The 10,081-nt window shown below is 56.1% G+C and overlaps 1 protein-coding gene across 1 annotated transcript; it reads right to left on the bottom strand.

Moving 5' to 3' along the window:
* Window positions 1–7,883: 7,883 nt before the first annotated feature.
* Window positions 7,884–9,996, bottom strand: LOC123382535 (serine protease 29-like). Its single transcript, XM_045047662.1, has 6 exons — window positions 9,946–9,996; window positions 9,796–9,856; window positions 9,433–9,613; window positions 9,027–9,292; window positions 8,374–8,540; window positions 7,884–8,297 (listed from the first exon to the last, which is right to left on the bottom strand). Exons 2-6 carry the CDS (start codon window positions 9,854–9,856, stop codon window positions 8,133–8,135), a joined length of 840 nt encoding a protein of 279 aa, XP_044903597.1. The 5' UTR covers window positions 9,946–9,996; the 3' UTR covers window positions 7,884–8,132.
* Between the last annotated feature and the right edge of the window lie 85 nt (window positions 9,997–10,081).

The raw sequence follows: 10,081 nt of genomic DNA, 5'->3' as shown, positions 1-10,081 counted from the left end.
ACCACCTTGGCAGCTTGGAAATAAATCCCACCGAATTGTGGGATACTTTTACACTTGTTATATCTTCTTTTGGGGTTGTACCCTTTACTGTTATACAGTGTCCTCCTCTCTCTCTTGTTATGTACTTTTTTTAAGTGTATTTTTTTCTGATACAAGTGTTGCTACCCCAGGTTTCATTTGACATTAATGTGTGCAATGTTTCTCTATCCTCTCACTATCATTCTTGAGGTGTAGAGTGGGTCACTTATAGGCATACAAATCGGTTTTGTTTTTTCATCCATGCTTACACCCTGCGTCTCTAGATTGGAGCATTCACTCCATTTACCTTCAAAGTAATGATTGATATGGATGTACGTATTGCCATTTTATTGCCTGTTTGGCTGTGGTTTCTAATGATTTTCTCTGATCCTTTCTTGCCTTTCTTTCATGTTTTGCTTCTTTTCTTTAGTGATATAGTTTGATTTCCTTATCTCTGTTCTTAGCATATTTATGATTGGTTTTAGCATATGGTCACTGTCAGGTGTTTATATAACCTCTTCTGCATTTAACAGTTTGTATTAAGTTGATGGTCATTTACCTTCGCACCCATTATTTTCTCCTCCCTGGGTTTTTGGTAGAGGTTATTACAATTCAAATCCATTTCTCTGAGTTCCTTAACTGATTTGTTTTGCAGACATATTCATTTTTTACTTGATTTGTGTCTTCTGTCTCTAAACTGTCACTGTTGGTCTCTCCTTTCCACTCAAAGAATCCCTCTTGATATTTCTTGCAGGACGGGTTTAGTGGTACAGAATCCTTTAGTTTTTGTTTGGGAAAGTCTGTGTCTCCTTCCATTCTGAAGGATAGCCTTGCTGGATAGAATATTGTTGGCTGCCGATTTTTCCATTCAGCACTTTGAATATGTGATGTCGCTAGCTTCTGGCTTGTCGAGTTTCTGTTCAGAAATCGGGTAGCTCGCCTTATGGGTCTTCCCTTCTGAGTTGAGGTCTTCTGTCTTGCTGCTTTGCAGAGTTTTTCTTTACTGTCACTGTAATTTGCAAGTTTGGTTACAATATGTTTGTGTGTTGGCCTGATTTCGTTGATGTTGATGGGAGTTCTCTAGTCTCCTGGATGTGGATGTTTGTTTCCCTCCCCCAGTTAGGGACGTTTTCAGCTATTATTTCCTCAAATAAATTTTCGGCCCCAAATTCTCTTCCTTCTGGGAGTCCTACAATATGAGTATTATTATCTTTCCTGTAGTCACTGAGTTCCCTTAGTCTCATCTCACGTTGCAGAATCCTGTGCTCTCCTTGGTTCAGTGTGATTCATTTCCAACACTCAGTCTTCGAGGTCACTAGTTTGTTCGCCTGCTTCTTCCATCCCTCTGTTCATTCCAGCTAGCGTGTTTCTCCTTTATTGTGTCCTCAATGTGTGCTGTGTTATTTCTTATCTCCATGTCAGGGGTCTCACTTTTCTACTCATTTCACACCTCCAGTGAGTGTCCTTATGATCATTCCTTTCAATTCCGTATGAGGTATATTATATATATCTCTTTGGCTTAGATCTCTGGCTGGGACTTTGACTAGGTCTTTCATTGTGGATAAACATCTCTGTGTGTCCATTTTGTCTGTCTCTCTGGCTCTATTTCTCTGTGTTAAGAAAGTCAGCTGTGCCTTCTGATCTTGAAATTAACGATGGTCTGAAAAAGAGGTCCTGGGGTCCTGAGTAGTGCACGTCTCCATTTATAGGACCTGGACCTTCAGGAGGATATCGCATGGGTATTGCTCACTCCATGCTGTTGTGTCTGGGTTACTTTTCCTTTCAGTGTAGATGTCTGCACTGATTGCGTGCCTGTTGTGGGCTGTGCTTACACTCAGTGGTGTCAGTGGGACCCAGGCAGGCCAGCTGTGGGGTGGTATGCCCGCTGGGTAACTTGGGAGCAGGGCAGGAGTGTTAGGAAAGTTGCACAAGGCTACTAGTCCTATGCCAGGACCCTCTCCCGAACCCAGGGTAACTCTGAAAGTGAAGGGGACCCCTGTTGACTTCCTTATCGACACCGGAGCACAACATTCGGTCCTCTGCACCCCACAAGGAAAACTAGCCAGCAAGAAGTCCTGGGTCCAAGGGGCAACTGGTATGAGCCAGTATTCATGGACTACCCGAAAAACGGTAGATTTGGGGTCGGGCCGGGTATCCCACTCCTTTATGGTAATACCAGAATGCCCCTACCCGCTGTTAGGATGGGACTACTGACCAAGATTGGAGCTCAGATAACTTTCAGACAAGGGGGGCCTCAGGTCACGGATGGCAAGGGTCACCCCCATCCAGGTCCTGACCATGAAACTGGAGGATGAATACCGCCTCCACCAGGAGGCGCTCTCGAGAGAGGATATTATAGACAGATGGATTCAAGAATTCCCCTCGGTTTGGGCAGAGATGGGGGGATAGGACTAGCCGCTCACAGGACCCCGGTCCTGGTAGAGCTCAAGCCAGGAGAGAGTCCGGTAAGGATCAAAGAATACCCCATGTCTCAGGAGGCCCGGAAGGGGCTCCAGCCACACATCCGGAGACTACAAAGCATAGGGGTACTAGTTCCTTGCCAATCTCTCTGGAACACCCCACTACTGCCGGTCAAAAAGCCTCACACAAATGACTACCGACCGGTACAAGACCTCCGGGAAGTAAATAAGAGGGTCACGGACATACACCCAACTGTTCCCAACCCATATACTCTCTTGAGCTCCTTGGCGCCCTCCAGAGTCTGGTATACTGTACTAGATTTAAAGGACACCTTCTTCAGTCTGCCGCTGACACCCCAGAGACAACCCTTGTTCACCTTCAAGTGGCATGATCTGGAGGAGGGCTACAGTGGGCGACTCACCTGGACACGGCTACCTCAGGGATTCAAAACTTCGCCCACCATCTTCGACGAGGCACTACACGAGGACCTGGGTGAGTACAGAAGGGAGCACCCTGGCCTCGCCCTCCTACAGTACGTAGATGACACCCTGATTGCTGCCGACAAGGCCAAAGACTGTGAGCGAGGGACCCAGGACCTGCTGGCTACCCAGGGGGCCTTAGGGTACCGGGCGTCCACGAAGAAGGCTCAGATACACAGCGAGAGGGTTTTGCTGAGATCGCCAGGCCCCTATATGAAGCTACCAAAGAGGGGAAAACATTTAAATGGGCTGAAAAAGAAGAAACTGCCTTTAATCAGGTACAAAAGGCCCTCCCTAAGTGCCCCAGCCCTGGGCCTACCAGACATTACGAAGCCCTTCCACCTCTTTGTGGACGAACATAAGGGAATAGCAAAAGGGGTTCTAACTCAAGCCTTAGGCCCCTGGAACCGCCCGGTGGCTTACCTGTCCAAGAAACTAGACCCAGTGGCTGCCGGCTGGCCGCCATGCCTAAGAATTATTGCAGCGACAGCACTCCTAGTCAAGGACGTAGACAAACTGACCCTAGGACAGGAGATCTGGATCACGACGCCACACGCCATTGAAGGCGTCCTGAAACAGCCTCCGGATAGATGGCTGAGCAATACACGTATGACTCATTACCAGAGCCTCCTACTCAACCCTCCACGAGTGCGGTTCCACCCCAGTGCAGCCCTCAATCCTGCCACCCTGCTGCCTGACCCTGACCTAGGTGCTCCCCTACATGACTGTGTGGGAATCCTGGAACAAGTACATGGATTCCGGACGGACCTGACCGACCGGCCCCTCCGTGATGCCGAGGCTACTTGGTTCACTGATGGCAGCAGCTTTGTGCGGGATGGACACAGGTATGCGGGTGCCGCGGTGGTCACCGAAACGGACACCGTGTGGGCGGAGGATCTACCCTCCAGAACGTCAGCCCAGCGAGCAGAGCTCGTCGCCCTCACCAAGGCGCTAACGTTGGGAGCTAGAAAACGTCTTAACAACTACCGGCCTGGGGAGACCCAGTTTTACCAGACCAGCCCAAATACTCCCACGAGGAGTTACAGCGGATCAAGAAACTCCCCATGGCCCAGGAGATAATGGGATGGTGGTATTCACCTAACAAGGAGCTCGTGCTGCCAGACCGGCTCGGAGTCTCAATATTAGAGCACATGCATCTGTCTACTCACATGGGCGCCCGAAAATTAAAAGACTTAATCCTACATGCCAGAATCAAGATTCACCAACAGGACAGCAAAATAGAGCAAGTTGTATCTGCCTGCAAGACCTGCCAACTCACCAACGCGAGAGCCACTTGAAATACAAAAGGAACCAGGCTCAGAGGCACCAGACCGGGAGCCCAATGGGAAGTCGACTTCACTGAAGTCAAACCAGGAAAGTATGGTTACAAATATCTTTTAGTATTTACGGACACCTTCTCTGGCTGGGTGGAGGCATACCCAAGGAAGCATGAAACGGCTCAGACGGTGGCTAAGAAGCTACTAGAAGACATCTTACCCAGGTCTGGTTTTCCTGCCATGGTAGGATCAGACAACGGACCAGCTTTTATCTCGCAGGTAACACAGGCAGTAGCCAAGGCGGTGGGGGCAAACTGGAAATTACATTGTGCTTATAGGCCCCAGAGCTCAGGACAGGTAGAAAGAATGAATAGATCCCTAAAAGAGACCCTTACCAAATTAACCATGGAGACTGGCTGGGACTGGGTGACTCTCCTACCATATGCCCTTTACCAGGTTAGGAACACTCCTGACACTGGGTTTTACTCCCTACGAGATCATGTTTAGCAGGCCACCCCCTATTATTCCCAACCTTTAGTTTAAAGATCAAGAACTTTTTCTTTCTTTGAGAGGGCTCCAAAGGGCGCACAAGGACATTTGGCCGCGCCTCCGTGCCATCTACGAGGCTGGCCCAACCCCGACACGTCATCAGTACAGGCCAGGAGACTGGGTCTACATAAACAGGCACCACCGAGAGACCCTCGAGCCGCGCCAGAAAGGACCCTACATCGTGGTGCTGACAACCCCCACCACTCTCGAAGGAGACGGCATCGCGACCTGGGTCCATCACACCCACGTTCGGCCAGTGGACCCCTCCTCGATCCGGAAGGACTTTGTCACGTGATGAGCCGTCAATCGGGACCAACACAACCCGCTCAAGCTCACCCACCGAATATTCGTAACTCTATTAACTCTGCATGTCATTGCTCATGCTGCCGGGAGTCCCCACGCCCCCAAAACATCACCTGGCAGATCATAGACACCAGCTCAGGGACAGTACTTAATCAGACCTCCCAGAGCCACCCCAGGGACACTTGGTTCCCAGAACTTTGCGTAAACCTCCAAACTCTATTCCCCTTGTCACCATAAATGCAGCCGGTCCCATGATTGGTTCCATAAGCTACATGACAAGGGAGGAATGAAAGGGCCTATGCCTGCCAACTCCATCTTGTTCTGTGTCCTTCACCTTGACCACACCTCCTCCCCTTGAGTAACCTCCGGCTCACCTGCCTAACAGGACTCGGACCCTTCCCCAGCCAATGGGCTGAGGCCACAGCCATTACCTCACCAAGGGCCCCCAGGCCCCAGTAAAACCTTTTTCCTTTTGAAACTTGCTCTCCCTCCGGTTTCTCACTAGTGCGTCGGTGCAGGTAGGGGATTGATCTCGAGCTAGCTCGAAAAAAGGCTCTTTGTTTTTACATCGGACTCGGCTCCCTGGTGGTCTTTGGGGATCACGAATTCTGGGCATAACATTTTCACAGTCGGAGGTGTTTGTGCGTGTAGACTGAAGATTTCTCGGTTGTTCACACACGTGCGCTCTACTCCTTCTAGAACTGACCTCACATTGAGGGGGGCTGTGGAAGAATCGGGGCGGTACCTTCCCCTGGTGCGTATCAAGCCCTCAGGGAAGGAGCCCAGCGAGGGCGGGGGCCAGAGGGGCATCGGGACACCGGGCCCCGGCTCTGCCCATCAGACCCCCTCGGCTGCCATGTGACGTGAGACCTCGGCACAGGGGGGCAGGGAGGCCGCACCTTCGTAACCTGGAAGTTATTTTTATGACAAGTGTGGTACGTGCCCCCTGGAAACTCTTGGCGGATATGGACGTACTAGGATAAAAAAGAGAAACAACTAAGAAATCCGTCCTCCTTCCTCCTTCCCTCATCCCACCCAGGGGTTGTCACTGTCCGTTGTTGGGGTGATGAGTTCTAGAACTTTCTGAGGCCTGGGTAGGCCTCGGGCCGGATAAGGTGTGGAGTGAGGCGTGTCTTGCAAGGAAAGGCTCCGAGGGGACAGGGTGAGGGAGGAAAGACAGGACTAGGCTCGTTCACGCCCAGAGCTGCAGATCAGAGATGAAGGGAACCTTGGGCAGGGCAGGGGTGGGGTGTTCCTGTGTGCCTGGAAACCAAAGCCACACAGCCGAGACCAGGAAAGGTCAGGGCGAGGCCAGCCAGAGCCGAGTCAAGAGCTAGTGTGGGGGTGGGGTCAAGGAAGGAGGGGTCCCCCTGCAGAGGCCACCACGAGGGCCCACGAGACCCATGTCCCCTGGGCAACCAGAGACCCCAGCAGGCTGGGAGGGCATCCCCGGGGCCAGAGAAGGAAGGCACCTAGGGACAGGACCCCCCTCCCTGTGCCTCGGTTTGCTCTCCTGTCAAATAGGGGGCAGAAACGGCACAGTGTCCAGAGACATTTGGGGGGGGGGGGCACAGATGGCCCTCAGAGTTTCTGTCTCAAGCCGGGGCCGGGTGCAGACAAGTCCAGCCCCCTCCCAGGGCCCCTAATCGGCTCGGTCATCAGGCCCTGGCCACACGGCGGACGGTTAGGAAGCGCCTGCTCTGAGCTGGGCAGCTGGGGGCTGTGCCCATCTGATCTGTGGTGAAGACCACGGGACCCTGAGATGGGCGCAGGGGCAGGGACGTGGGCAGCGTGGGCTGGCACAGACGCCTGTCAGGAGGGCCTGACTGTCTCCTGGCTCACTCTGGGCCTCGAGCTGGGACCCTCCGGGGCGGCCCCGAAGACCCGACAGTTGGAGGACAGAGGAGACGAGCCATTGTGTCCCCTGGGAACCGGGGAGGGCTTCCTGGAGGTGGGGGACACCCATCCCACCCCTGTCCGGGTGACGGGGAAAAACAAACGTGGGTTTACAGACAGGCCACCTGGGGCCGCCCTCGTCCTGCTGTGGCCTGTATGGCCCAGAGCCGGCCACTTAGTCCAGGGGGCAGCATCCACGGGGCGCAAATGGTGGGGACAGCCATAGGTGCAGGTGCCCAGAAGGAGCAGGTGGGGCCTGACACGGAACCTGCCCCTCAGCTCCTCCCTCCTCCCTCCTCCCTTCTCCCTCATCCGTTCTGCACAGCAGGTGAATGGGCCCTCCCTGCCCCACCCCAGTCCCGGCACATGGGCTCAGGGCACCTCGTAACCCTGCAGCGCACACACTTCATGGCCCTGGGGCACCATGGCCTCCAGCCCCTCACCCGGCTGCCTACGGTGCATTTCTCCCCGGCTGCTGCCCAGCACCTGGAGCTCATACCCAACCAGGGACTCCCAACCTGGAGCTCATACCCAACTCCCCCTGGGGAGCCAGCGAGGACCCTCACCTGAAGGTACCCAGATGGGCAAGCACATCCCTAAAGGGGAGGACATATTGGCATCATACCCAGGTCACTTTTGCGTGGCAACTGGTTAATTCCCAGAACATCCCTTGCCTTATGAGAGAAGTGGGATGGACAGATGGATGGTTGGAAAGATGGGGGATGGAAGGAGGGACGGATGCAAGGTTGGAACCACGTGGTGGCCTCTGGTGCAGGACAGAGCTGGGGGTTGTGGCCGCAGAGTGGAGCCAACCCTGAGATCCTCACTCTCCCTTGCCAAGCCTGGCAGGACACCAGCCCCAGCGCGGCGCCCTGTACCTCGGGGCTGGCTGACACGCTCTCACGGAGAGCCCACTCCACAAAGACTGACCGCACTCTGGTCATTCCTCAAGCTCTTTAATTTGACAGCACAGCGAGGCACCCTGGGCCCCAGGGACTTCCCGCCTGCCCCCTGGCATCTTCTTGCTCCTTCCCCCAGCAGTCAGGGAAGTCCCGGACACTGAGGAGGCCAGAAGCGAAGGCGGAGCCCAGGCCAGGGACGGGGACGCAGAGGCTGAAGCAGCAGGCTCTGGGGGGAGGAAGGCGTCGCTCCTCCGGGCCCAGCCGGGCGGACGGCCAGCAGGCCCTGGTCAGAGGCCCCTCCCGATTTGCTGCGTGATCCAGGGCACGTACGTCTGGACGCGAGCGTAGACCCCGGGACGGTTTCTCGCCGCACAGCTCTCGCCCCAGCTGACCACTCCCACCAAGTGCCAAGCACCCGTTGTCTTGCACACCAGAGGGCCTCCGGAGTCGCCCTGAGGAAGAAGAGACAGCACTGAGCCCCGGCTGGCCTCCAGCACGGGGTGGGGGCCGGGATGGGCTGGGACTCACCTGGCAGGAGTCCCGGCCCTCGGTCCCCGCACACAGCATGTCGTCCTGGATGATCTTCCTGCCTGCGAAGCGGTGGCTGGTGGCGTTGTGGTACTGCTGGTCACAGACGGCGTTCTCCACCAGGCTCACCACCACCTCCTGCAGACGGTAGGGTGGAGGCAGCCACTCTGGGGGAGAGACGTGACCGGAGGCTGGAGCGTGGCCCCCGCTGTTGGCCGCGAGCCTGGGTTCCCACACAGATCGCTACCGTGGGGACCCCAGGGTGCAGGGTTCCCATCTCCCTCTAAATTCCTAACACCCGGAAGGTGGATTCTGCCTTTAGTTCGAAGGACCGGAAAGAAAATGGGGGGGGGGGGGGTGACGGTTTCTGCCTGCCCCCCCAATGTCTTCCTATAAGTTGGAAAAAAACTAAGAATATGAATTTCCTCATCACAGTGTTGGGTCCCGAGCTCAGTTGTGCTTCAGGGACCCTCCAGCCTCTGGGGTCGGATCTCCCGATTGGGATGCACACGGGGTGGGGTGGGGGAGGGTGTCGGAAGGCGATTCCTTTCCAGAACCTGCAGCCGCCCACCCGCCAGGACTTCTCCGTGTGGCCAGGTCGGGAAATGCCTCGCGCGGCCCCGAACCCCTCCCTAACCCCACCCCGTACACACGGTGCACCATGATGGTGCCCCAGCCGGTCACCCAGCACTCGTCCTCTGGGGTGACTTCAAGCAGGGCCGACGGGAGCTTGACAGGCCTGACGTTAGCCGTGTATTTCACAGAGTGTGACAGCTGGAGCAGGGCCACGTCCGCACCCAGATGGGCGTAGATGTAGTCGGGGTGGACGATGACGCGGGTCACATTCAGCAGCGTCCTGCCCCCGTAGAGGTACACGTCCCCGGCATGGATGCGGTAGGCTGCCGGGTCGGCGTCCTTCCTGGGTCGCAAAGAAGCCACGGAGGCGGGTCCTTCGAGGGCAGCCCCCTCCGCCCCGCGGGGAGGCTGAACCCTGCCTGGAGTCCGGATTCCCACACCTCCTGATTCGCCCAGAGCTGGACAGCAGCGAGCGGGACTCACCGGTCGATGCAGTGGGCGGCGGTCAGCACCCACTGGGGGTGGATGAGGGAGCCCCCGCAGATGTGCACCCACGAGGCCCAGTTATACTCGTAGACTTTCAGGCTGACCTGCCACGGCCACTTCCCCTGGGGGGCACTGTGGCCCCCGACGATGCCCACCAGCTCGTTTTCAGGGAGGGAGGCTGGGAAGCAACATGAGGGGGGAGGGAGGCCGGGCCTCGGGGTCCAGGGCCGAGTCCTGTCCCCACCTAGGCCTCCCCCGAGGGCACGGACAGGCAGCCCCAAGGCCCCCCAGCGACTGGAACTGGAGACAAGGTTACAGGAGCCTCTGGGAAGGGAGGACCCCCGTGGGGTCAGGACTCACCTGGGCTCCCCGCGACGCAGGTCCCCGAGAAGAAGGGGGTCAGAAGCAACAGCCACAGCATCTGCAAAGAGAGAGGTTACGGAGGGACAGCTCAGGGCAGGGGTGGGCCAGGGGCCTCTGCAGCCGTGTGAGAGGGGACAGCGCCCCTACCTTGCCAGGCTCCACGGGTCTCTGCTCTGGGGGCCCCCATGGTCCTTTATCTTTTGGCCACAGGAAGTGGGCGGGCGGCTTGGGCAGTGTTCCATTTGGGGGGGGGGGTTGGGGGTGGAGGATGGGGAAGAAAGGC

The sequence above is a fragment of the Felis catus genome, chromosome E3 (assembly GCF_018350175.1).
Source record: "Felis catus isolate Fca126 chromosome E3, F.catus_Fca126_mat1.0, whole genome shotgun sequence".
Taxonomy (NCBI): Eukaryota; Metazoa; Chordata; class Mammalia; order Carnivora; family Felidae; genus Felis; species Felis catus.
The sequence above is the reverse complement of the archived record's forward strand: the minus strand, read 5'-3'. Positions and strand labels throughout refer to the sequence as shown.